This window comes from Corythoichthys intestinalis, chromosome 4, assembly GCF_030265065.1.
Source record: "Corythoichthys intestinalis isolate RoL2023-P3 chromosome 4, ASM3026506v1, whole genome shotgun sequence".
NCBI lineage: Eukaryota > Metazoa > Chordata > Actinopteri > Syngnathiformes > Syngnathidae > Corythoichthys > Corythoichthys intestinalis.
In genome coordinates this window covers 59,130,867-59,157,844 of record NC_080398.1, presented here as the reverse complement: position 1 = coordinate 59,157,844, position 26,978 = coordinate 59,130,867, and the positions used below count along the sequence as shown (strand labels likewise).

General features: G+C 40.2%; 1 protein-coding gene across 1 annotated transcript in view; it reads right to left on the bottom strand.

The window, feature by feature from the left end:
• The window catches only part of LOC130914576 (oxysterol-binding protein-related protein 11-like), a 122,250-nt gene that overhangs the window by 17,522 nt on the left and 77,750 nt on the right, over positions 1-26,978 (bottom strand). The window contains exon 7 of the mRNA XM_057833898.1: positions 14,930-15,091. Within this exon, the coding sequence (XP_057689881.1) occupies positions 14,930-15,091 (162 nt within the window). The remainder of the gene's footprint in view (positions 1-14,929; positions 15,092-26,978) is intronic.

Genomic DNA, 26,978 nt, shown 5'->3' with positions numbered 1-26,978 from the left:
ATTTGTAATCAAGTTTACAGCTACAGTTTGTAGTGTTATGTGTGAGCGATTTGCTATGAGAATTGTAAATACGTTAGCATTCGTAGCATTTAAGCTAACATACTTTTGAAAGTAGGCTAATTTAATCTACTAAATTTACATATTCATCAGACAACATGGACATTTGAACACCAATTGTTTTGTCTCAAGTGTTTTATTGTTATAATGCTTGCGTTCTGAACATAAGTGTACATATGTGTGTTACAGCTTTACAAAATGTCAAAGGTGAAGGGTGTCAAAAGCTTCAAAAAGCACCATTGCCTTGTTTACTGTCTGTAAAACTGAACAACATCACATTTAGTGAGGACAGAACATGTCATATTAATTAAAGTAAAAAATAAGGTACTGTGAGGTACAATAAGGTACTGTTTATGCGACTTAAACCCCCTCCAAAAAAAACAAGTACGGACAAAATGGCGGAAGAGACACCGGCGTCGTAATTTCGAAATCGCGTAAGTCGAGTGCATCATAACCCGGAGACTACCTGTACAGTAATTGTATAGTGTTCGCTTGATTAAACACCAAACTACTCACGCACGGGCTACATTGCACTGCACTCGATGTGACGTGGGATATCAATGGAAAGCAACTTCAAAGCAAGCGTGTAGCAGCGAAGAAGCAAATTTATTGTATTTTCCTTCAATGAATCTTTTATATATTTCTTTGATATCTCCAAATACCCCCAAACCGCGGACATGTTGCCGGTGAGTAGTGTTCCTTCTGGCTATGTTTTTATTATGTCATCACAAGAGGACTACGGTTCTTTACACTTTTTGATTGTAAACTTTCGGTCTTTTAACCCAAAACCGAAAATGCAACTTTAGCCATTTTCGGCCAAAAGTTTTCAGCGCCACATTTTCTGTCACATCTTTATCCCTTTTATCGCTTATGTGGTGATGAAGTCACATCGCTACAGCTACTAAATTGGGAAATAATTAGCCACGAACAAAGGCAACAAACGTATAATTATTGATAACTATTTAAAAATGGCCATCACAAGGCATCAAAAGACTGATGTCCTAAAGTAAAAGCTCTCATTGGGGATGCCGCACATGGTCCTTTCAAAGGTGGCCGACAAAATTATATATTTCAAACTTGAGCTGGAAAAATGTCATCCATGAACTAACTGTCAATGTTTACAGTTATTAAACTAACGTGTCCAAAAGAAATGCCTCAATTCACTTTGAAACTCCTCAACTCACTTCAGCATCACTCGGCAGGACAATAATACAAGCCCGTTGACGGGGGGGCGGCAACCGGGTATGTTGTCCTGGGCCTCAGGACCATAGGGGCCCCTGAATGACCCTTAATTTATTTTACTTTACATTCACATAATTCTTTTTTATTTAAATCATTGTTTGATGAAATATTATATTATACGTGATATATACTTAAAAACTTTAACATATTAAATATTTCAAATATACTTGTATATTTTTTCCTTTTTTTGCAGAACACCCCCACTCCCCCCACCCCCACCGTCTTAGCAGAGAATGGTTTGACCCCGCTCTAGTGCAGTCAAGGCTACACTACGTACGTGCCCTGAAGCGGCAAATTAAAATATTTCGTCGTTATAAACTCTCTAAACATGGCGAGTCGTCATAAATCGGGTGCGCAGAAAGGAAAAAGAGATGAAGATCATAGAGGTGAATGAGAAAAAAATTAAAAAGTTTTTAAAAGGGGGACAAGAAGCCAGAGAATTAGGGCTAGAGTTGGCTGTGGACTGTGATGCTGGTAGAGGAACAACAGCCGCTAACACGGAACATTTACATTCGCGATCACTGTGACCAAAGCCCCGATTTGAGTCTGTCACCCGCCGTTTGTAGCCTATTGAGCTGCGGTATGACAGGATATGCTGCTCGTGTTGCCCAGAAGAGAGAAGGTGATGGGAGATCAGGGATATATGTTAGTCTGTTGGGAGCAGGTGCGCGAGGCTGAACAGACTCAGGTCTGGCGGCTGGATTTATCTTGGGTTAACAACCCACTGTGTATTATAACAAACGCCAATACGGGTGGGGGGGGCTATAATAGTCTCTTGTCCCCGGCCCCGTGCAAGTCTGTTGACAGCCCACCAATAATATTTCAATTACTTTAGCCTTAGTGCAAAAACAATGAAGAGGTGCGTTTTTCAACAAATAATGGTAGGAAAGTTGAAAGAAAAATAGTGCACCAAGAGTAGGTGAATTCATAAATGCTGAACCTGTTAGATGCACGGGTTCGCAGTAAGTGCAAGCTAAATCTGCCGCTTTGTAATGTGGGACGATCGACTGTGGGATGATCAAATCACGCTTCGGGGCAGTTGCCGGTTACCCCTCCCTCTCCTCTTTCCTACTGCCCTCACCAATGTTGCCGTTTGCAATCATTTTAGTTGTTTTGAATATGCACAGTGTGGTAGCAGAAACAATTGTATCGCCTGTACCGTACAAGACATGCATGTTTGCATGTCCAATTGTACAGTATGTTGACCTTTACAGTGGTAGTGTAAATGTTCCTTGCTTAAAAAGTCACTTACTATGGTATGAAAAAGTATCTGAACCCTATAGAATTTCTCACATTTCTGCAAAAGATCACCATCAAATGTGATCTGATCTTGTCAAAATAACACAGATGTAAAAACAGTGTCTGCTTTAACTAAAACCACCCAGACATTTATAGGTTATCTCAATTTATTGAGGATAGCATGCAAATAATTACAGAAGGAGGAAAAATAAGTGAACCCTCTGCCTATGGAGACTGAAAGAGCAATTGCAAACCCATCTTTGCCAAACAATTTAAGTCAGGTGTGTGCCCAATCACTGATGAGTGATTTAAAGCTGCCCTGCCCACTATAAAACACACACCTGATGAGAATTGTCTTGATAAAAAGCATTGTCTGATGTGCATCATGGCTTGGTCGTAAGAGCTGTCTGAAAACCTGCTATCAAGGATTGTTGATTTGAATAAAGCTGGGAAAGGATACAAAACCATCTCTAAAATCTGGATGTTCATCAATCGGCAGTCAGAAAAGTTGTCGACAAATGAAGAGAGGCTTCTCTCCCAAGGACTGGCCGTCCACCAAAGATGACGCCAAGAGTTTAGCGCAGAATACTTAGAAAGGTAAAAAAAAAAAAAAAAAAAGAACCCTAGAGTGTCTGCTAAAGACACTGGCACAGTCCAACATCTCTGTGCACACATCAACTGTATTTGTACTGTATTACTATGGCCAAGAATGGTGTTCATGGGAGGACTCAACAGAGGAAGCTCCACAGAAGTTTTGGCAAAATATTTTGTGGACTGGTGAAACCAAAGTTGAATTGTTTGGGACTAACACACATATCGTGTGTGGAGGAAAAATGGAGCAGCTCACCAAAATCAACACCTCATCCCCACCGTGAAGCATGGTGGAGGGAGCATCACGATTTGGGGTTGCTTTGCTTACTCAGGGCCTGGACAACTTGCACTCATTGATGGAAGAATGAATTCAAAAGTTTATCAGGATGTTTTTCAGGAATACCTGAGGCCGTCTGTCAGACAGCTGACGCTAAAGAGAGTGATGGATGCTGCAACAAGACAATGATCCAAAACACAGAAGTAAATCAACTTCAGAATGGTTTCAGAAGAACAAAATACACGTTCTGTCGTTACCAAGTCAGTCTTGAACCTCATTGAGATGCTGTGTCATGACCTAAAGACAGCGATTCATGCCAGACATCCCAGGAATCTGACTGAAGTACAACAGTTTTCTAGAGAAGAATGGGCCAAAATTTGTTCTGATCAATGTGCCAAACTGATTTGCAGCTACGGGAAGTGTTTGGTCAAAGTTATTGCGGCCAAAGGGGGGGGGGGCACACAATATTAAATGTGATGGTTCACTCACTTATTTTTCCCCCTTCTGTCATTATTTGCATACTATCCTCATTAAAATATGAAAACCTATAAATTTTGGGGTGTTTTAGGTAAAGTAGACGGTGTTTTTTCATCTGTGTGATTTTGACAAAGATGAGATCAAATTTGATGGTGATTTTATGCAAAAATGTGAGAAATTCCAAAAGGTTCAGATACTTTTTCGTACCACTGTATATGAACAAGCCAAAGGCCGTCCGTGCATCCATTTTCTATAGGGCTCATGCTACTTAGCAATAAATCACGGGGAAGTGGAGCATCACTGATACATGCATACTAGATGGACAGGTGGTTGCTTATTTTGGGAGTGGGTGACTCCGCTTCTGTTGAGACTTTGAGCTGCCTGAAAAGCACACAGTCGAAATCCATGTCTGTCTCAGATTCGATTCTATCAGCACATTCTTCTTGTGATCCAGAGCAGTGGGCCATCAGTAATCACATTTGCTCCTTCGTCTGAAAGAGCCACCACAATCACCTGAGCAGAAGTCATGTGATTGCAGACTTCAACCAAAACTAGAAAGATATGGCGGTGAAAGGAACACATAAGAGGGCACATGGTCAATAATATTACCGAGTTGGACTGGCAATGAAACAAGTGAAATGCAATTAACTTGATCAGTCAGTTGAATAATACACTGTGTTGTGCGTTTCTTTGACAGTGAACAATGTTAAAAAGTTAATTTAAACATCCTCAAAGAGCTTTATGACAGAATCATCATTTTAAAATGCGGCCAGCTTATCTAACAAAACTGATTGTGTTTCATCTAATGGGAGAGTGTGCCATTAGTTTTGTGTGGCACAAGAAACATTCAAACTAGTAAAATGAACATGCTAACATGCTAGTGAACGTCTACAAAGAACTCAACACTATAATCAGGGGTGCACATAAGTGGTCCGCATGCGCGCATGCGTACTGGACGTAGACAAACGCGCTGGCCCTCAACGGCTTCCATATGCTTTTGCGTACCGATGGCTGCGGCGGACTCGAGAAAATAACTTCTCGAAATGTCGAAGAGGGAGGCCACACTGAGTAATTACTTCCGTGTTCCCCCACCCCCGTCAAAAGACAGACAGACGACAGAGACGTCACCGGAGCTACCGAAAAAAAGGACTTTTGCTGAAAAGTGGCTACAGGTGGTACCATGGCTAGAAGCAAATGAGGCTCGCACGGAAATGCAGTACAAAATGTGCCGTTAGAATCCCAATGTCGCCGATAAGAGCAGCGCAGTTTATGTAGGGTCAAAGAATTTCAGCCATCCAAACTTTGAAAAGCACGAAAAAAACAGCGCATGTGACAATTAAGCAAACTATCGATGTCAAACAGGACCCCACTCGCCCTATGGACAAGTGGCAGAATAAAGGTAATGAACAGCGACATGCACTGACAAGCGTGTTTTTGCTCGCATTTTACAAAGCTAAGCATGCACGTTCAATGAGGTCTTATGAGGAGGACATCCCACTTTTAAAAAGGCTTGGAGTTAATGTGGGAGCCGCATAATGCCCTTTATTTTGAATTGGTGCTTTTTATTTCTTTACATTTCACTTCAAAGTACTGTAATGGCAATTTTGTTGTGCCAGTTGATGTTAATCAAGCATTAGTTGTTAATATAATTAATTAAAGTTAATTGGCTTTAAGTAAAGCTTGTCATAAATTTATCGCATCAGGCGGGTCGGCTCTCAAGCTCAATGAGGACCAAGTCACATCTCCAGGTCCTCCTCTGAGAACCTGGGCAAAAAAATTATGTGCACCCCTGACTATAATGTACTTATGACAGCAAAAAAAAAAAAGTTATTTCATATTTCACGTGGTATTTCATGCTCCTGAATGAAATGGACCGCTTCAATATGTGTAGAAGCTATCGATATATCCATTCAAATTTTTCAATCCTGGGCCAAGAAAATGAGTCACCTCCTGGATTGACGAAGAATGCGAATGTGACATCAGCGGGTTAATCATGGTCAGTATACAGTCAATACTACAGTATGCAGAACAACTGCAGATTCAGCTGATCTTGCGGATTATTTTGTTTATTTTTCGCATCGCGCCAACCCAATGTGCTGCAGGCTTTTGTTGCTGCTCCAGGGAGAGGCGTGTGAGCCTTTTGGGGTTTCAAAAAGTTGTTAACCACGAATAATGGCCAAAACAAGTCCGACAACTGTGGGACCATTGGACCGACAAGGAAGTGAGTAAGCTACGTATTTTTGTATTTTGTAAAAACTGGGATCATACCACACGTTTTAATGAGGAGGTGGCTTGCATTTTGCGGGTGACAATGCTCCTTGTCCACCGAGAAGGCTACTCGGCCGACGACCGGCGGCTTGTCACACACAATGGTCACTTCCACCCCATCGGTCCTACTCGCGTGCCCGCAAGAATGCACTTTCCTCAGCTTGGCCACGAGCAGTCCCCCACTCCGACGTCAGCCAATTTGTCCGGCGGTCATTTTCCAGCTGCGTCCCCGGCAACGAGCACTTCTGCCCACAGCAGGGGAACGACAAGCTGAAATTTGCCCAACGCCGGCGGCTGGCCAATCGGTGAAGACAATCAACCCTGCCACCGTGTGTGACATGAGTCACGGTAATTTTGTGGGATTTTTCATTTTTCGAAAGATGAAATAAGCCGCTCGGTTCGGGTTAGCATGTCGGCTAGCTGTCATGCCTCCTGTTTTGTTTATGCCCTCTCCTTCGTCTCCGAAGCCGGGACAGAGAAATGACAAAAGCCGGACAAACTCCGATGGCATAAAATTCCGTTTGGGAGAGGAAGTCAGCAGTTTTGACCATTATGCAGTAATTTTGCCCTGTCGTACTGAATAAATGCATTTTTAATATTTCATATTCCATTAGCACAAGACTGTTATTTGTCAGGACCGTATCATTTATTTAGCAATTGGGGGAAAATGCTTCGAATATGCTGTAAAAATATTGGAATAGAGAGAATGAAACAATGATGACATTTTGCTGCTCTCTGTCGTTGTTTTCCTCGTTCTGAATCTTCCCCAACAATAGGTTGAATTGTACAACAGCTGAAATCGTGACCCTGCCGACGTCATCATCCAGCTGGGGATGCTGGAGCGCTATAATGACAGGCGGGTCTAAATGGTAGATTAAAATACAAATTTCTCGTCATTTGTGCTTTGCCAAATTGTTGTATACAGTCGAATCGTCTCGAAATATGATTGTAATTCACATAATAATGTTATTTAAGATTTTTTTTATGCTGTCACAGGCACTTTAATAAAGTGAAGGTAAAGTCACTGTGAGAACACACATCTTAGGCCAGGGGTTGCCAAACTCTTCTCCGAGGGCCGATTTGAGAAAAATTTATGAAGGTCAACTTGAAAGCCTCACACTGCAGTGTTTCCCACAGGATTTTAGGAGACTGTGGTGGGAGGGTCTCTGACCATAGGATTTTTTGAAACTGTGGTGGTGGGCTGCATCGGAGTCGGACAGCCACACCATGTCGTGCCACGGCGATTTTTTTTTTTTTTTCATTATTTTTTCCCCCCAAGAAGAACCATAACAAAGATATATTTGAAATATTTCATGAGCTAGGCTAATGTTATAGCTCTCAGCTACGGTACATGTATGTAAAATGCGTTGCTGATTACAGCTACGTTACCCTATGTAATAATGCGACTTTTTTTCTCGTAGCAATAGTACGACTTACATCTCGTAGTGACTCAGGGTTGGCAACCCAAACTGTCGAAAGAGCCATATTTGACCCCTCCCCCCCAAAAAAAACTGATACAGTATGTCTGGAGCAGCAAAAAATTAAAAACCTTGTACAAGCCTTATAATTATCAATACTAGCTATATTAGCCTACTATAAAAATGAATAAGTTGGCTAGAAATACATAATTAGCCTTCATGATTAAATGTTTATTTTCCCTGCAGTGGATCCTATAGCGCACCACGTGACTACTTTGTTGTACGATGACACCACAAGTTTAACTTCATTACAATATTAATGAATTGAAAGAATGTTTGTATCATGTTTGTCCTCCTAGAAATCCTATTAAAACAAAAAATATATTTCCCTCCCCCATCTTTTTCCATTTAAAAAAAAAAAAGCTCCAAAGCAGCACTAAAGAGCCGCAAGCGGCCCAAGAGCCGCGGGTTTCAGACCGCCCTCGTAGCCCTCCTTTTTCCTTTTTATTTGACCCTCATAAGTACTACATTGCCACAACAATAACAGTCCTTCTGTCAACTGACCCATTTACAGGACTGGGGGAATTCTAATGGCCGTGTAAAGTTTTTCTTGATTCGGTGAGAAGGTGAATAGTTTTTTCCCCGTTGTTCGTGAACTAAATTTCCACACAAACGCACATCGAGGTACCATTAACTTAGCAAGGAGAGGTATGAGAGTCATTTTTCGAGTGTCCCAGAGCTCGCGAAATTGGGGGGGCGGGGGGGGGGGGCGCATTTATCCAACTTTCGTCAGCCGTAATTGTCTGAAGTTGGCGCGTCGGTGTTGTGCCGAAAAATAGCCACTCCACGCGAAATGTCCCCCCGACGGGAGCGCCCACACGTCACTCGTACAAACAGCCTTTTCTTACCAATCGATGGACACGGAAACGACGTTCTTGTACCGTGAATATGTATCATTTTACTCTGCTTGAACTAATAAATACTTTACTGTGACCAACGCTCTGAAAATAGAGCAAGGCTTTATTTTGGGCCCCGCCTCTCTGCGCAAGTTTAATCAAAGTTTGCTTTCCGTCCAAGACGGCCGTCCACCGCTCACTTTCGCCGAAAAGTCCGATCCAAACTATTGTAATGCCCCGGATATGGGGAAGAAGGAGAGAAGTCTGTATTTGCTTACCCACTTGATTGTGGTAACAATAATAAAGAAAAACAATAACAAAATAACAGCGGGCTGCTACGACATGCGACCGCTATCTCTCGCTATCTCGCTCGTTCTCCCATTCTTCCTACTCGTTCCCCTTGCGTCTCTTAAATGAATAAATAAATAAATAAAATACTACTCTAAAATGCTGCTCTCACTCGCGCGGGTAGTAGAGTGGAGTGGGCTACAGCTGTGTAATCGGCTGACTGACGCATCTGATTAGTATCTTTTTTTTTTTTTTTTCGGCGGGGGGGGGGGGCGCAAACGAGACTGTGGCGGGCCGCCACAGTCTCTTTCATTGGTGGGAAACACTGCACTGTATATGTATTCTCATAACGTACTGTACATCAGTGATCCCCAACCACCGGGCAGTGAATCTGCTTCAGAGTGTGACATTTTGGGCTAGAAAGACAAAGTTACATCTCGCCTGAGAACGGGGATTTCACTCTCCGTGTGATTGAGCCCCAAAATAGCTAGTTTCGGGGGACCGTGAGAAAAGCCCAAAGTGCCTGGAGCCTCCTGGCTGGAGGTTCCCTTGGTGCTCGAAGACGACGAGATTTTCATTCCTCACATTCCTCACAGATTATCTGTGCATTGCAGCTCAATAAAGGCCACAATCCGCTTCAGAGAGTCACAGTTTGGGCTAAAAAGACAAAGTTATGTTTTGCATGAGAACGGGGATTTCACCATGATTCTCTGTGTGCCCACAAATAGTGCGTCTTGGGCAGCCGCGAGAGCTGTGCAAAGTGTCAGGAGTTTCATCGCTGTATTTTCATCCAAACAAGCTCAAAAACGACCAGCGGGTTCATGCTTGTCACTCCACCTCAACGCGCCCCATTTTGAGCATGAAAACACAAAATTAAGTTTCACCTGGCAACCAGGATTTTACTCTGCCTCTCTGTGCCAACTTTGTCCTCTTGAAGCCCAAACTACACGGGGTGGGAAGGCCTCAAATTTATCGCATGAAAAAAAAAAAAAAAAAAAAAGAAAGAAATCAAAGGGTATTTGTGTTAACGCCGTCAGCATGTTTGACTGACAACATTAATATATTATCACATCAAAATAAGACTCATGAATACTCTAATCAACTGAAATTCCACAATTTCTTACACTTATTTCACTGTTTAAGTGACTAGCTTCATTTGGTGTTGAAGCTGAGAAGTGCAACAGGAAGCAGGCTGAATTCAAGCTTCTTGTGTTCAATGAAATTTTCAAAATCTGCCAATGAAAACTGGCCCGCGGGATGTAGGTTGGACACCCCTGTCTTAAGCAGCCCAGAGTGAAAAGCAAGCACAAAACAGGAGGAGCCAGATAGGCTGACGTAGAAGCTGTCAAGATGTGAAAAGCGGGTGGACTCTAGCAAGCATATTTAGGCTACGTCAGAGGACTAGGACAGATAATTTTCGCCAAGGTATTTATTTTGCCGGCTATTTTTATACCTGTCCGCACTACGTTTAAGGTGCGTTTAAGGCACCCCGCTTCTGCAAGGTACGCCTGCATTTGCGCATACTACACATGAGTAGAAAGGAGCAGCCTCATGTGCTACATCATCGCCCGTGTGGTTTACCTCTGAACCGGAAACTTAAATGAGCAGTTTAGAAAACAACAACGAAAGTCTGACATCATTGGGATGTTACAATCGATGCTCAGTTGCGCTCTCACCACTATCAAAATAACAAATAGAAACATATGGTGTGGCGCTGCGCATATTTCCTGGATGCCGCAACGAGTTGGCCACAATTTTGACAGGCGGAAATGTCATGAAAAAAACAGCACCTCTGTGACTGGGGGTACCACGCAGTTCTCTTTTCGGGGTTTAATTTTCCTCTACACATATTTATATACGTACTCATGTTCAAAGCGCCAGCTCAGAGCTGGCTGATCGGAGACTTAACGCGGGAGACGAGCTCTGTAATAAAACGCTCATCTCCGCATAATCCTTGATGGGAGGACCACAAATGGGCACTGAATTGAAGCATATTATTGTGACGTACGTTTCAATGTTCAAGTAAAAAGTGTGAATGCATCATCAGAGTTTCAGTCACTCTTCAAGTCCAGCGAACCAGCCGGTGCTACGTTACGGGTGGGCGGAGAAGTAGATGCACTCATCAAAAGAGCCAGAAAAATCACTTGAGAAGACATAGGTTCCTTACACCTGTTCTAAACTCTAGAAGATAAACTAAACAATGACTGTGGAAAAGAAAAGAGCAGGAATACCACGTCTTGATCATAAGCCTCCATTGTTTACAATGCCACACTAAAAACGGCGATGGCACAATCCATGACGTCACTTCCTTAGTATCCAATTGGTGTGCAGAGACACTTGTCTATATTAAGCAGCGGGTAATATTAGCCGGCTAACTTATCCGTTTAAGTTGTTGCACAGATAAGAGGCACATTAGTGTAGCCAAAATGCCGTATAGTCAAATTAGACGTTTAAGGTCATTATCCGTCCTAGTGTAGCCTTACTGTCATCCCAAGCACCAATGCATTTATTTTTCAATGTTGCACATAAAAAACGTTTCCTATTTCCAGGAGTAGCAGAGATTCTAATTGCAGTGTAAAGAGTTTTAATAGTTTCAGTGAGAAGGTGAATCTTTTTTTTTGTTATCTGTTAAGTACATTTCCACACAAATGCAAATCAAGATATCAATTAGCTTAACAAGGAGAGGCATGAGAGCCATTTTTCAAGTGTCCCAGAGCTCACAAAACAAACACAAAAAAAAAGGTGCATTTATCAAGGTTTCCTCGGTCGCGATTTGTGTGTATCCATATGCCAAAAGAGGCTGCTAGCACAGATATTAGTATGCCTGCTCCTCTGCTATTGGATGTGTTGTTGACGTCAGCCCAGAAACTCTGTGAAAATAGACCAGGTTTCTATTCTAGGCCCCGCCCCTCAGCAAAAATTCACTCAAGACTTGCCAGTCCGTCTAAAAAAGCCACCACCTCTCACTTTCGAAGAGAAGCCCTCTCCCACATACACAATGAATGGGTTGCCGCTAGCCATGTGCGGGTTACCGGTTCCAAGGCATACCGTGGTATGAAAACGTCAAGGTTTCAAAACCGCAAGAATTTTCCATCATACCGTCCCTACGGTATTACCTATTTTTGATTTCCCAAAAATGCAGGGCTCACCCCTCCGCTCAAGTTGTTGCTCAGTACCAGTGAGTCAGCTGTGCTGCACGTTGGCTGGAGGACATGAAACACCTGAACTTTATCCCCCATCGAAGAAAACGAAGTCACTGGTATGGTCCAACCAACATGTAAAACATGTCTGTAGGGGGGTGGCTACCAGAGAAGGCAATATCTCCAGTATGATTTCTCATTCATACAAAATTAATTAGTAAACGCTGTCATGAACATTTCCCACGAGCTAGGAGAGTTAACTCCAGTGTGTGTAGTGTGTCTAGCAGTGGTAAAACATACTGTAACGTAAGCGTGTTAACAAGGCAGATAATGTGGATAATTAGCATGTCATTTTTTTTTTGAATGTTTCATTTATTTTTTATGTTTTTATTTATTTAAATTAACATTATACTTAAATTCCAATTTGCTAATATGTTGTTTTGAAATATATACCGTAATTTCCCGAATATAAGGTGCACCCGTGTTTCACGCGCACCTCAAATTTACTTGTAAAATCTAGGGAAAATTATTGTACCCGTGTATAACGCGCACCATAATTTTAGCACCAATAAATAGAAGAATACAAGAAAACAGAGCTCGTGTACTGATACAGAAATGTCATTTTACTGACTGGTGAAACACAGTACAAGCATGGCACATTGGTAGTTCAAAACATTACCGTAAACTGACAATATGCACAGTAATAAAATGATCTGACAACTTCTCCAACTTACCAAAATCCAGGAGAAAACAAAACAGATGTGACTTTTCTGTTAAAGGCTGCTGTATAACTTGATCGTTTCATCATGATGAATAAATGTTTCTTCCATGGATTGATACGGTAAAAGGAAAGTGAGGACCGAAGTCGGAAATCGGAACGAGCGCATCGCTACTGTAACAAGAGGAACTATTGTTATATGGGTTTGAGTTTCCCGAGGGACAGATATAGTTGACGGACACAGGAAGTCTGTGTTGTGTTATGTTCGTTATGGTCCGAGTTGCCGAGTTGTAATAAACGTTGACTCAAATGAGTTCCAGAAACTAAATTCTGTGCTTTATGAAGAGTGAAAAAAGCAGAATTTAACACAGACGAAATCATTCGACCAATCAGAGTGACGTATTACCGAAACAAAATAGTGACGTCATGTACCGTAATGGTTGGCAACGGATCGCTGCATACGTTTTCTTCAACACAACATGGCCGTGTCAAAAAAAAAAAAAACCAATCGGTCTTTATATATATATATAATATACTGTATATATATTTCTGTCTCCATCCCTGTACCCGTGTATAATGCGCACCATGATTTTACAAGTTGATTTTGGGGAAAAAAAGTGCGCGTTGTATTCGGGAAATTACGGTAAATCCTGTTCAATGGAAAAACTTTTTTTTTGTAACCCAGAACTCTCAAAATAAAACATTTTACAGCTGTAATTTCAATAACGTGATGCCGTGAAACCATGATATTTTTGCTTAAAGTTATCATCCCGCATAGACTTCATAACGATATTGACGAGACATATTCCCCAGACACTGCGCCACGCCTTCAAGTAGGGGGCCGTCCCGCACTCTGCTTAAGTCGGTCGAAGTCGCAGTTATTCTCAAACAAATGCAGCGACCCAACGCCGGATATAGGTTGAAAAAGTATGAAAGCTGTGCCGCATACAAACAGGAAGGATTGTCTCAGGAGTGATTTGTTCAAGGATTCATGGTAATTATTATATTTTTTATACGATGCATGCATTTTGAAACGTTGTGAAAAAAATCAACGGGAGAAATTAAACGCTACAGCATTGCCGTCATAATTCGCAATATTTACGTAAAATAAATGCTACCAGCCCGTGTAAATGGCGTGTGGGTCTGTGAATTGCGGGCACTTCCGTTTTTGCATTTATTTTGAAAGGCACCGCGCACAACCCCATGCTCCCGTCTTTTTCTTAATGAGGAAATCTAGCACACCTGTCTGTAAACCTGTCCACACGCTGCACTGTCTGAGAAGCAGCGCAGCCACATCGTAGGTGAGTCCACAAATAAATTGCAAGAGTTATTATTACTGCGGGAATTTATGTTTATATTCGTTTGGCTTGTATTTGTTTGTGTAAAGACTGTAGTGTGGAGAGGTTATATTGGTTCGATTGAAGATAGCGCGCTCGGAAAGCAGATGGAGGTAGGAGAAATGGAAATGTTTATTGTTGGTTTTGTGAATTGTATTTTAATGCCACACCGTTGTTACGTTTCTGAAATTTTGTAGTTTTCACGGTGTCAACAAAAGAACAAAAAATGACTGAAAATAAAGTTAAAGAACACCCGTCGAAGCCCTCTGCGTGTCGCATCATTCCGAGCGGTCAGCTACAGCCCGGATTTTTGCTTTTAACCAAGAATCGAGACTGTTTTACGTTCATATCTATCAAGAATTCTGGGATTTAAGCATTTATTCACAAGAAATAAAAAGCTCTTTGTAGCGATAAGGCGGAGCCACAGTGGCTTAAAGGCTAGCAGCACATTCGACATATTTTCGTAAAATAAATGCTAACTGCCCGGTTAATTGCTCTTTCAACAAAGAATCGAGACCATTTTAGGTCCATATCTATAAAGAATTCATGGATTTAAGCATAACTCACAAGATTTTTCAACGTGAAAAGCTCTTTGAGGTGATAAGGCGGTGCCACAGTGGCTTAAAGACTAGCAGCACATTCAACATATTTATGTAAAACAAATGCTAACTGCCCAGTTTTTTTTTGCTTTTAACCAAGAATTGAGACAGTTTTACGTCCATATCTATAAAGAATTCAGGGATTTAAGCATTTACTCACACGAATTGTCAACGTAAAAAGCTCTTTGTCTGTGTTTCTACACGGTCAGCTTTGACGGAGATAGGCTCCCTATTAATCGGGGCCGCGCCCTGTGTCAGTATATTATAAAGTCTATGCATACCGTCAGAATGTCATACCGGCACATGCCTAGTTGGCGCGTATGCTTTCTCACCGGGCTGCCGCTTGTGTGAAACGGCCTTTAGGCAAACATGAGAATTTCACCTTTGTCAGGTCCATCCCAAGTTTGAGCTGTGACAGCAGGTGAAGGATGATGCTTCGTTGCTCATCAAGAACTCCCAGCTCTTCCTCATCATTGTCTTCCGTGTCTGTTGTCTCCTCACTTGGATCTAGGCTGTCTGGGCTGCTTGTCTTCTTTTGTCCCTGCTAAAGAACATGTACATATTTCTTTAGTTATCAATTTACGTTATTTGAATACAGATCAATTTTTTTTTTTAAAAAGATATCATACATACATACTTTGCATAAATACCGTAATTTTTGCACTATAAGGCGCACCTGACTAAAAGCTGCCACCCACCAAATTTGACAGGAAAACGGCATTAGTTCATCAATAAGCCGCACTGGACCATAAGCCGCAGCTGTCCTCACTGTATTATGCGATATTTACACCAAAATATATCAACCGGTAACACTTTATTTGACAGTGGCATCATAAGGCTGCCATAACACCAAATGAACCACCATGAAGCTTTGAACCAATTGGCTGCAAAGCTTCATTGCTTCAAGAAGCTTCAATTTGGGCATCACTGTTCTCTTGGGGAAGACAGTCAACCTCTGCTGCCACCTTCTGTCAACACTGCTGTAATCCAACATACCTCAGGCGTCTGTGTCCATCATTTTCAACAACCTGTAAGGGGTGAAGATGTTTATTTCAAGTTTCGAGTTCATTGTGTCCAAGTTTTTCTGTATTGCAAGATTCCGCTTTTGTACGGTACCGCTTTTTCACCATTTTCTAGTCAATGGGGGAATGTTTTTTGCTGTACTATGTTTTTAGATGTAGTAGTTTGTCAGTGATGTTCTTTTTTCCTCCTTTAAAAGCCATTCTGAGGTTTTTGACACACTGTACTCTGTTGCGTTCCTTTTTGTTCAGGGCTGCGCACAGTTCCCTCTTACTACAGGTGGTGGTTCACCTTAACGTTACGGAAGTTGACAAGGGGGGACTTAAATTTTAATCTACTGGGCCAAATTTAACTCAGTACGGTTCTCACTTTTTCCAAATGAAAGGGTTTTTATTTACTGGACCAAATTTAGCTTAGTGTGTTTCTCATTTTTCCTAACTAAAGACTAACTTTATTTTTTATTTATGGGGCCAAATTTAACTGAATGTATATCTCATTTTTCCTAGCGACAGGACTAACTTGATTGGTAGCCCGTCTAATTGAGCATGAAAAAATTGTTCTCAATACACCTGTACAAAGAGGTCACTGTGAGCTAATGCCTATAGCCACTGGACCAGAGACAACCAAGGATTAACCCTTTGAAGCGGTAGTAAATTGTTTTAAAGAGTATTTCACAGGGGTCCTGAGGGGGTCTTGCAAATTTTGCCCATCCCCGTTTAAACTGTTCATCAATTGCTAAATTTTTTCCACCACTTGCAAAAGCTAAGTTCTAAGGCCACATCCATGTTTTTACGATCCCCTGTCGGGGCTCGTGAGGGGGATTGAAGGGAATAGGTACCGTTCTCACACACACCATATAATTGTTTGCATTAGTCTAACACATTAATCTAACTTTAGTTTAGGCAGACTTAACTCCGTGCCCTTGAACACAATAAAGTGAATCACCTTATCGGCGCTCATGAGGGGGAAAAGGAAAAATGGTACCGTTTCTCGTAGGCACCGTCTAACTGTTTGCATTACTCGTACACACGTAATATAATTAATCAGGGAAAAGTATCATTTCTCATATTTACTGTAGGACTGCACTACTCTAACACACCTAATGTAAAATAAATAGCACACCATAGTTTAAAGAAACATTATAGATACACAACGCCATCTTATCACAGAAGCCCAACGTGTGCGTCACGAGACAGATTGACGCACCAACTCTTGCAATCAGTTCTCCCAGCAAACTCCAAGGACAAAGCGCTTTGTCCTAAAACAAGTAGAGCCAGCCCGGATAACAAAGTTGATAGCGGGCGCCTGGGACATCAAGACCAACGTTGCTGTGGCAACCACGTCCCATCAAGGCACGAACCTAACCGCCTAAAACCGGCTATAGAGGGATGGTCCCAAAGCAACACCTTCGGCCCGGCCCACTCCACCACGGAGTTCAAAAAGACTGGACACTGAGATAACATTCGTTATTCGCTGCTCGGAAGCGTTTCTATGTAGCCTTGTTTTGGATCGAGCATTGCTGCTCCGTCGTCTGTTTTTGCTTTGTTTTTTGACCAAAATTGTCAACCTGTTTTCGGTGAGCCTTCTTCAAACTTTTGGAACATGGAGTCAGTACAAAGGGTTAACATCAGAGATGAACACGTGGAATTCCGCCTTCCCGGTTGGCCCGCGCGGGGGCAGCATGGGCAGTGCGCCTTGGCCAGGGGGGCGAATTCCAACAGCATGTATTGCAGCGCTATAGCTGTAAATAACAACTCAAAACTCATGTTCTGCGCTAATTGTTTCTTCAGTTACTGTTCTAGTTGTTTCATTCATTGCTAGTTATGGAATTTGGTAACACTTTATTTGACAGTGGTGCCATAAGACTGTCATAAGACCATCATAATTATGACATGACACTGCCAGGAGCGTTAATGAATGCTAATGACAGATGTCATTTTGTGTCATCCGGCAAATTATCTCCCTTTTGAACAGATGTAAAAGATCTGAGCTGGGCTGAGTTAGTGACATAATTTGCCGGATGACACATAATGACATCCGTCACAAGCATTCATTAATGCCCATGATAGTGTCATGTCATTATTATGATGCTGTTATGGCAGTCTTATGACGCTGCTGTCAAATAAAGTGTTACCTATTAACCCAAATAAATCAACAAATAAGCCGCACTGGACTATAAGCCGCAGGATTCAAAATGAGGGGAAAAAAGTAGCAGGTTATAGTCCGAAAATTACGGTAATCCAAATGAAAAGTAGCAGAGGGAAATAATTAATGTTATGTTATCTGGCCCTTTTAAAATGAATGACAAAACAAAAAAGATAATTTACCAAATTCCCTTTACTCTCTTTTGTAAGGAAATAACTGTCTACCAAAATATTTTGATGTCCTATTTGAATGTACATAAGTGCATTTGCTGTGGTTTAGTACAGTACGTTTATAGCATGACCACTTCCTCACTTTTTTCAGCGATTTCCACACCCCCTCTGCCAGTACCGGTTAATCCGACTTCGTCGGCCCCATCGCCTGGCTCTCAATCGATTCTACTTATTGCACAAGAAAATGTCGAGTCTTATTTTAAGAAGTAGGAGAGTAGCCTTGTAAAGAGCTTTCCTAGTTTCGGCCAAAACGGAATAGCTTTTTGTTGATGTTATTGTAAACTACAGCTCCACACAAACGTACCGTATTTTACACACTATAAGGCACACCGGCTTATAAGGCGCACCTTCAATGAATGACATATTTTAAAACTTTTTCCATAAATGAGGCGCATTATAAAGCGCATAGAATAAACGCTACAGTAGAGGCTGGGGTTATTTTATGCATCCATTACACGGTGCTGCGCTAAAGGTAATGTCAACAAAACAGCAACACAACAGCAAGGTAAAACATGTAGTACAACATTTACTAGTCTATCACATAGTGGAGGGGAACTTTTTTCTTTTCCACAGTCACTTTTTTTGTGTTAGATGGGTTATAATTTTTCCACTGTTTTGCAATGTATGCACTGTATTTGACCAGAGCATGTATAAAGGCCAAAAACGCCTATGACTATACCTGCTGCTTTTGTTGAATCATCAAATATAAAACATGGCAAGCAAGTAAGATTTTGTATATTATGATGGAGCGTGTTATTTGTGGTTTTCTTATTATAATGGTGCAATTTTGTAAGCCTGTTTTGTTTGCAAATTTGTATAAATCTGTCAAAAAACAACAACTTGCGGCTCAAATATATAAGGCGCGCCGGATTATAAGGCGCACTGTCGGCTTTTGAGAAAATTTAAGGCTTTTAGGTGCGCCTTATAGTCCGAAAAATACGGTACATCGCGATCTCATTTAGGCTTAGTAACTGGGGGCGTGAGACCCATTTTTCGAGTGTCCCAAACTGTCCATGACGTGTGTGTCTACGTCCACCGAACACGGTGCGTTTAGGAGCAGCATGCAAAACAAGACCGCCATATCAGAACCTAAATCATTACATTACTATTATTATTATTATAAATCTGATTTGTATTCATAATTCATTTGTTTTGCTATATGTAACTGCTATTTGTAACTGTACCTGCAGTATTTATTAAGAATTTGGCATAGGTTTTTGGGATATGGAACGAATTAATGAAATTATAATGTACCGAAATTTCCAGACAAACAAAAGTAGGTCGAAATCCAGCTTAGGGCAATTTTTTTTTTTTTGGTAACCTATTGTGGTTCCTCGGTTTTATTATTATTATCATAGTCATTCTTTGTCCCGCAGCCCCTTTGAGCTCAATTTGGCCCCCTTAGAATGCTTCAAAGTGCACCAGAATCGGCAGGCAGGTCAAGACAGGTGCAATCTTTGATACTGTGGAAAGACAAATTCCAAATACGTACGCTATGTAGCGCCCCCTAGCAGACATTCTTTGTCCTGCCGACGCTTTAAGCCCTACTTTGACCCCCTCAGAATGCTTCAAAACTCACCAAACTCAACAGCAAGGTGAACACTGGTGAAAAGTGAAAAGTTTTTTTTTTTAAGGTGAAAGAGGAGGCAACAACGCAAAGGTTAAAACTTAGAACACATCATTACTATCATTACTATATGAATGGGACACCATATGCGGTGCCCAGACTGCCGTTAGTACGACATCCAGTTTCTGGGCAGAGCTTGTCCGTGGGTGGGCACTGCCCCCCACCCCCCCGACCCCTGGTAACGCCCCTGGTGGATGCCCATCCATTTAAAACTTCTTTTGTAGCAGTATATAGAATCAGATGGAGCTATAATCACCTTTAAAATCCTGAGCTTTTGAGTAAGTCTGACAAGTTTCTGACAAGCTTTATCGGTGCAAGTGTAGCGGCGGAGAGATATCATTACAAAATTTGGAAAGCCCTTCTTGTTATTTTTAACAAGAAAATATGAAACTCGTTTGTCGTCCCCCCCTCCCCCCCAAAAAACAAAAAAACATCAATAAGCCTTTTCTTTATAAAAGCCGGGGTACAAACGGCGAGAAAACAGTCGCGGCTTATAGTCTGAAAAATACGGTATTCTAATAGAAAAATCCCACTTAACATACAACGATTTGGATTTACAAACCAAGTCCTGGAACACATTTAATTCGCATGTGGAGGTACCTCTGTAGTTTCTTTATTTTGATTAAGATTGCCGTATAACCACAGGTTTGGGCCTTGCAATCAATGACACAAAAGTATCTAACGGTGTTCAAAAATCCCAACATAACAGCTAAATACACTTTGCGACAACACTGCTATTTTATAACTTTCTGAAAAAACTGTAAAATATGTATTCATAAAATTTGTTTAGAATTGCAAGCCAAACTTGGTCACTAAGTTGTTAAATTGTTAGTTGTAGATAAACATGTTATACAATTAAAGAAAACAACAAACAAAGTACTCAGCTGCAATACCCTAACACACATAGAATGTGTCAATAATATAGCACAACCACAGCCACTCACTTTGCTAGGCTTACATTCAACCACTGGAGATATAGGAGTCTTGTTGGATTTCATGTCCAGCATCCAGACAAAAAGGCAAAGACAAAAGATTGATAAAAATATAACGTTAAGAAAAAAGTTAAAAAAATAAAAATAAAAAAATAAAAATTTAAAGTAGCGCAGGAAGAGAGAAAAAGGCTGGCCTCTTTCTGTATTTGCAAGAGGCAGATTACTACTGACGCTTAAGATCGTTTCTCTCTTCCCATCCAGCTTTACACACAAGCCCCACCCCTTAAACGCTGACGATGTACTACATCAGGACTCGTCCTACTTTAGTAGCTCCCACTCACTTCATTCCCCTCAGGCATTCCGCCTATTTCACTCATCTGTTTTAACACTTAATGACAATATAATTTAATTTCGTTTTCTTTTGGATTTTTCAGACAGGACACATTCTGATCACTAAATCCAAGAATAGACTGCTTGCCAAGTGTGATTTGTTGTAACTGAAATGCAGCAGTAGTTATAGTTGTAGTAGTAGTGGTCTTACAAGAACCTAACATCTGAGCCATTATACACGACATCATTCAAGTCAGCTAGATTAATGTATTAGTTGTGCTGAAGTTTAACTACAGTTGTATGAAAAAATGTCTGAACCTTTTGGAATTTCTCACATTTCTGCATAAAATTACCATCAAATGTGATCTGATCTTTATTAAAATCACAAAGAGGAAAATACAGTGTCTGCTTTAACTAAAACCACCCAAACATTTATAGGTTTTCATATTTTGATGAGGATAGCATGCAAACAATGACAGACAGGGGAAAAATAAGTAAGTGAACCCTCTGCCCAAGCAGACTTACAGAGCAATTGAAACCAATGTTTACCAAACATTTTAAGTCAGGTGTGTGCCCAATCACTGACTAGTGGTTTAAACCTGCCCTGCCCACTATAAAACACACACCTGGTATGAAATGTCTTGATGAGAACCTATGTTTGATGTGCATCATGGCTGGGTCAAAAGAGCTGTTTGAAGACCTGCTATCAAGGATTGTTGATTTGAATAAAGCTGGGAAAGGATACAAAACCATCTCTAAAAGTCTGGATGTTCATCAGTTGACACTCAGAGAAGTTGTCTACAAATAGAGAGAATTTGGCACTGTTGCTTCTCACCCAAGGAGTGGCCATCCACTAAAGATGACGCCAAGAGTTCAGCGCAGAATACTCAGAGAGTTAAAACGGAACCCTAGAGTGTCTGCTAAAGACTCACAAAAATCACTAGGACAGTACAATATCTCTGTGCACACATTAACTATATGTAAAACGATGGCCAAGCATGGTGTTCATGGGAGGACTCCACGGAGGAAGCCACTACTGTCCAAAAAAACAAAACATTGTTGCTCGTGTAATGTTCGCAAAAAGGCACTTGGACACTCCACAGAAGTTTTGGCAAAATATTTTGTGGACTGATGAAACCAAAGTTTGTTTGGGAGTAAAACACAACGTCATGTGTGGAGGAAAAATGGAACAGCTCACCAACATCAACACCTTATCCCCACCGTGAATGTTGGAGGGAGCATCATGATTTGGGGCTGCTTGCTGCCTCAGGGCCTGGACAACTTGCAATCATTAATGGAAGAATGAATTCAAAAGTTTATCAGGATGTTTTGCAGGAAAACCTGAGGCCGTCTGTCAGACATTTGAAGCTAAAAAGAGGATGGATGCTGCAGCAAGACAATGATCCAAAATCAACTTCAGAATGGTTTCAGAAGAACAAAATATACATTCTGGAATGGCCAAGTCATAGTCCATACTTGAGCCCCATTGATATGCTGTGGCATGACCTAAAGACAGCAATTCATGCCAGACATCCCAATAATCTGACTGGACTACAGCAGTTTAGTAGACAAGAATGGGTCAAGATTAGTCCTGATCGATGTGCCAGACTGATCTGCAGCTACGGGGAGGGGGGGGGGGGGGGGGGGGCGCAATATATTTAAATATGATGGTTCACTTACTTATTTTCCCCCCTTCTGTCATTGTTTGCATACTACCCTCATTAAAATGTAAAAATCTATAAATGTTTGGGTGGTTTTAGTCAAAGAGACACTGTTTTTTCATCTGTGTGATTTTGGCAAAGATCAGATCACATTTGATGGTGATTTTATGCAGAAATGTGAGAAATTACAAAAGGTTCACTTTTTCACAACACTGTATCAAACACTGTTTTGGACAAAGGCAGACGTATCTCACACTGAAAAAACCACACCTCTTAAAAACTAGTTAAACTGCCTTGTTTTCAGTGTAAATCAACTAGAAACGAGTCAAATTATCTGTCATTGCTTCAAGTAAATTTTACTCAGATTTCTTGAAATAAGAAAAATAGCTAGTTGAAAATAAGTTTAACAGACTTATTATAAGCAATAAATTAGAATATTCAATCCAAAAAAAAGCTTGTTTGTCAGAAATGTTCTTCATTCAAGAAAAGATATTGTTCAAAATGTTTTTTGAAAGGAAAGTTTTCTTGATTTAGGTCAAGAAAATATCAACTTTTAGATGTATGGGCTTAATAAAAACAAATACCGATATTTACTAAAGTAAGTGAAATAATCAGACGCATTAATCTGTTAACTTGTCTTTAACAGTCAAAACAACATGGCGAAAATTATTTGACTATGCCCCATTCTTCACACACAAAATACTAAAACATGCAGCTACTGAGTAAACTGATGAAGCAAAATCAAAAAGCAAATCTAAAAAAAAAACTAAGAGTAAACAATGATTGAAAATATTTTTTAAAGCGTAAGAGACCAGATACACTGCAAATTTATCACGTTAAATTTTATCATGGCTAACTGCTTCAGAATACTAGTATATGTCTTGTGTAATGGCAAAACATTACTGGTTATTCAAGTTATTTTAAAAGTAGAGGTTGCGGCTGTGACTGGCGGGATTGTTATGAATGTTATGAAAATTTATATTGCTGCTGGAAAACCTAATCGAAGGGTTACTTTGCCATGTTTTGTCCATGTCGCTCTGTTACGTGTAGGACTACAGCTATCGAATATTTTAGTAATTGAGTATTCTACTGAAAATTCCATCGATTAATGGAGTAATCGGATAAAACATTTTTTTTTTCAGAGCAATTATAAATACACATGAGAAAACAAGACATTTCACCTAATATTGAACCATTTTTTAGACATGCGATGTCTTAATTATGGATGTACATTGTTGAAAACAGCCAACAATTGCATCTCCGATGTGACTAGGAAAAAAAAACAAATTCATCGCTTTCCCTCAAAAAAAAAAAAAAAAAAAAAAAAAAAAATCTTATTTCTTACCTAAAAATATCATTACGCTTGATAACACACATCACTTAAAAGTAAAGTTAGGTATTTTTCCGATGTGTTTCAATTGAATTTCCATTTGGTTTTAAGTTAGTCCATTGACTCCCACATACTTTGGATTTAGGTGGAAATAGGACGAGATTTTACTGCATACAAGCAGGCAGGAGTGGAGTGTCTCAAGAGTGATTTGTTCGAGGATTCAAGGTATTTATTATACTTTTCGCATCATGCATGCACTTTAAAATGTTGTTAATACCATGAAATGAATGGAAAGAAATTAGCCTAACTTTAGCTTGACACATTTTCGTAAAATCAATGATAACTGCCCGTTTTTTTTGGGGTTTTTTTTTGCTTTTAACCGAGAGTCTAGACTGTTTTACGCTCATATCAACAGAAATTTGGCGATTTAAGCATTTATTTGCAAGAATTTTTAACTTAAAAAGCTTTTTGTTGGATTAAACAATACCATAACTTTGGCTTGAAATATTTACGTAAAATGAAAGATAACTGCCTGTTTTTTTCTCTTCTTTTAACCAAGAATCTAGACTGTTTTACGTTCATATCCATACAAATTCCGAGATTTAAGCATTTAGTTGCAAGAATTTTCTAATTAAGAAGCTCTTTGTTTTGTGACAACCGCCAGGTTGGATTTTGTATCTCGACACAATAGCAGAATACAACCAATCAAGTTGTGATTGTATATAGAAAAATGATCATTTTGCCTTTGTTGAGTAAAATTAAGATGATTCTGCATGCATTCCTCAAGTATTAAGTTTCTGATGTGAAAGTTAAGTGATTTATTAGCTGTTGAAAAGCACTAAATTAAGAAAATATTAAGTTGCTATTTTGAGCAAAAACTTATATGTTAAATATTGCTTTTGATCCTGAAAATATAGGTGATTATTAGGGTTGTTCCGATCATGTTTTTTTGCTCCAGATCTGATCCCGATCGTTTTAATTTGAGTATCTGCCGATCCCGATATTTCCCGATCCGATTGCTTTTTTTTGCTCCCGATTCAATTCCAATCATTCCCGATAATTTTTCCCGATCATATACATTTTGGCAATGCATTAAGAAAAAAATGAATAAAACTTGGACGAATATATACATTCAACATACAGTACATAAGTAATGTATTTGTTTATTATGACAATAAATCCTCAAGATGGCATTTACATTATTAACATTCTTTCTGTGAGAGGGATCCATGGATAGAGAGAGACTTGTGAATTTGTATATTGTGACTAAATATTGCCATCTAGTGTATTTGTTGAGCTTTCAGTAAATGATACTGTAGCCATGTCCAAATGCATGATGGGAAGTAGAACCATGACTGTGCGTAGTGCTACCAATTTATATATCTTCTCTGCGTTGGGAAATAACATAAGGTGTTAAGAAAAAGGTCAATTGCTACCTTGCTTCCCCACATTGCTTCCCATGATAATTCTAATCATAAGGAGAGGGATTGTAAGGCTTGAGCCAATTAAAAACGGCTACAAAGGCTGCCAATATTCACTCGACTCATTTTACACTGCCTTTTATCTCTCTATATAGGTAAAACGGCGTCATTACAGATTGAGCGCCACAATGCGCAACTGGGTCATGCAGTGAATGCATTAATTGTGTTAAATATTTTAACGTGATACATTTAAAAAAAAAAAAATTACCGCCGCTATCGGGATAAATTTGATAACCCTACCTTAAGCCTAAACTAAAGACTCTGGATGAGTGTAACATATTATGTCTGTAACGTTAAATACAATTAAAAAACGATTTAATTAAAAAAAAAAAAAAATTTAAAAAAGGCATGGCCGATATTTTTTTGCCGATTCCGATACTTTGAAAATGACGTGATCGGACCCGGCATCCCGATCGATCGGGACATCTCTAGTGATTATCTCTGCATTTGGTGATTTTTGGGCATCCAACGTAAAATTTGAGAATTTTAAAGCCATTTTAAGTTTTGTTATACTTGTATGAAAAAATAACCGGGATTTTATTAGGGAACGACTTTGAATTTGATGAATTTTTCTCATGGAGACTCATATATGTCTAAGGGAGGTGTCTGTTTTGGTTTTAGGTAGGTCGCTAGCGGCTTTGGTTTTGAAAATATTTTTTGAAGCCCCCCTCCGGATTGGCCCTGAGCCCCATGTCCCGTCAACTGATAGTGAAGTCTATGGTTAGTCTAAACTGTAAGTCCTGATAAGATTTTGAGTTTTTGCATTGTTCAAAATATATGTAGGACGCCTGCTGTATTGGAGCCAAATTAGGCACCAGTGCTACTTGGTGTTTTATCCATCAATGACTACTGAGCTAAAATTGACAAATTAGCGTTATTATGTTTTTATTTCACACCCTCATCACTCTACCGCGCTGGGTTTTTACAGATTAAATAAAGCCAGTATGAAAGACACGTTAGCCACGCATTGACAGTAGTCATAATCAATATAGAAACCTAGCACTCCACAGGGCTAATGTTATGTTAGCAAGGTACAATAACGTTAATTTTATTTATTAGCGCTACGTTAACTTAATTTCACCTTGCACCGAGTATCGCTCTTCCGCTTTCAGAGTAAACCAAGTGCCATCGGTGGAGCTGCAGCATTGAAAACGTGTTGTAGTGGTATGCAAGCACTGTCTTACAGTGAATACATGAAACAGTGTTTGCCTTGGTGTCCAGCTTGAAATGCTCCCACACTTTTGACATTTTCTGCTTTTTCTTGGTGCCTTTCTCTTCGCTTTTGTCAGCTTCTTCATCATTACCTCTATATTCATGCATGGTTGACATCAAATATATCCGCCGCCTCGGTCTTCTTCCTGTTCGTACATGACGTCTGCGCGTTGTGTCACATTAAAAGTAGTCCGGGCAAAACGTCATGCTTGGAACTGGCGAAATTAGATGATTCCTCGAGGCGGAGAAAATTCCTTGATCAATTTTCAAAATCGAGTTACTCTAAATATTCGAGTAATCGTTTCAGTTCTAGTCACGTGGTTAGTATGCTGTTTCTTTTCGTTAGCCATGTGTTTTTCCTGCTAATCTGGCCTATATTTCTCTTTTGACAATACATATACGTAATATTCCCAACTGTGCCGCAACATTGAATCTGTCAAATCTGACTTTAACCACTGACTGT